Raw genomic sequence first — 1,390 nt, 5'->3', positions numbered from 1 at the left:
TACCAGTGTTTGCACCATGTGTGGCCTTTGCAGTCGTAAGCTCTTCACAGCTTGAAATACATCTAACAGCCCTTCAGCTTTTACTCGTTCCAGAATATTACTGAGTGCTATGAAAGTACCTGTTCTTCCAGCTCCAGCACTACAAGAGAAATATATTTCATTTGCTTACCAACATATCAGGGCATGCCATACAAATAGTAAGAATGATATTGTGCATAATAATTAAGGTAAATACCAAAATTCCTTGCTTACCAAGTTCTTTGTTATCATTCGCATAGGATAGTGACATAGTTATGTTTAGAAAAGAGTTGCATTTAATTTTCAACTAGCCTGTCACTATAAAGAGGTTATGCCCTACAAATGCTTATTCATGTGTTCATTTATAAAAATGTGAAATTCCCTACAAATGTGATATTCCCTACCCTACAAAAGTCAAAGGCACTACATATGTGCAGAGTTAAATGTATATCTATATACTTTTCAGAACTGGGGCCATAGTCCTCATTGACTTGTTCCTGTTTGCCGCTGTACGTCTGGTAGGCATGAAAGTGAAGTCTTGCCAATGGCTAAATCTTGCTATACTGCATAATGGCACTGTACAGTCCTCTCCAAACAACCCTGTCACTGCAACTAATTCCTTATTATTCCAACCACACATCTCCATCATATGGATGACCAGGACTTACTGGAGAAAACTCAACACAGCTTTTGTAAAAGTAGGTTACGTCTCACCAATCTGCTAATATCTTCTGAGGCCATTATTAAGGGTGGATCAGGGTGACCTGGTTGATACAGTGTATTTGGACTTTTCAAAACCTTTTGACAAAAGTTCAAAGGCTCTTATTTGGAATTAAGCTGTCATAGCATTAGAGGTAAAGTCCACTAGTGGATTGGGAACTGGCAAAAGTCTAATACACTGAGAATAAGCATAAATGACCAGTTCTCACAAGGGAGAGGGGTGAGCAGTGAGGTGTCCCAAGGGTCTTTGTAGGGGCCTGTACTAGCATTTAATATATTGATAAGAGATGTGGAAAGGAAGCGGAGGAGTAGAATGCCCAAGTTTTTGGATGACAGCAAATTGTTGAAGGTCATAAAAAACAAAGCTAAGAACTGCGGAAGAACCTTGTAAAACTGAGCAGGTAATAAAATGGTAGATGATATGTGGCTATGTGAAAAATGATATATGTGGGGGATTTTTAATTTTGGAGGATTTCTTATTCACTTTGTGTGAATATGAAGGGAAGATATTTTGACTGACCAAAAAATGGTTGCCCCAATTTTAAGCTTGGGATCATACTGAAAAGAAATATTACTGCTGCTAACCGTTTCTTCTGAATTTCACTTTTTTCCCCCCTTTCATTCCTTAAGAAGGTTTCTCTCTCTCTCTCTC

The 1,390-nt window shown here is 38.3% G+C and overlaps 1 protein-coding gene across 3 annotated transcripts in view; it reads right to left on the bottom strand.

Annotated features, from left to right (window-relative positions):
* Positions 1-1,390, bottom strand: part of PTPRE (protein tyrosine phosphatase, receptor type E) — a 235,412-nt gene that overhangs the window by 1,812 nt on the left and 232,210 nt on the right. For all 3 annotated transcript variants that reach the window (XM_019502996.1, XM_019502997.1, XM_019502998.1), the window contains one exon: positions 4-139. In XM_019502996.1, coding sequence (XP_019358541.1) covers positions 4-139 — 136 coding nt within the window. The remainder of the gene's footprint in view (positions 1-3; positions 140-1,390) is intronic.

The sequence above is a fragment of the Gavialis gangeticus genome, unplaced genomic scaffold, assembly GCF_001723915.1.
Source record: "Gavialis gangeticus isolate Ggan-Ray unplaced genomic scaffold, GavGan_comp1, whole genome shotgun sequence".
Lineage (NCBI taxonomy): Eukaryota > Metazoa > Chordata > Crocodylia > Gavialidae > Gavialis > Gavialis gangeticus.
This window is presented reverse-complemented; position numbering and strand designations above follow the sequence as displayed.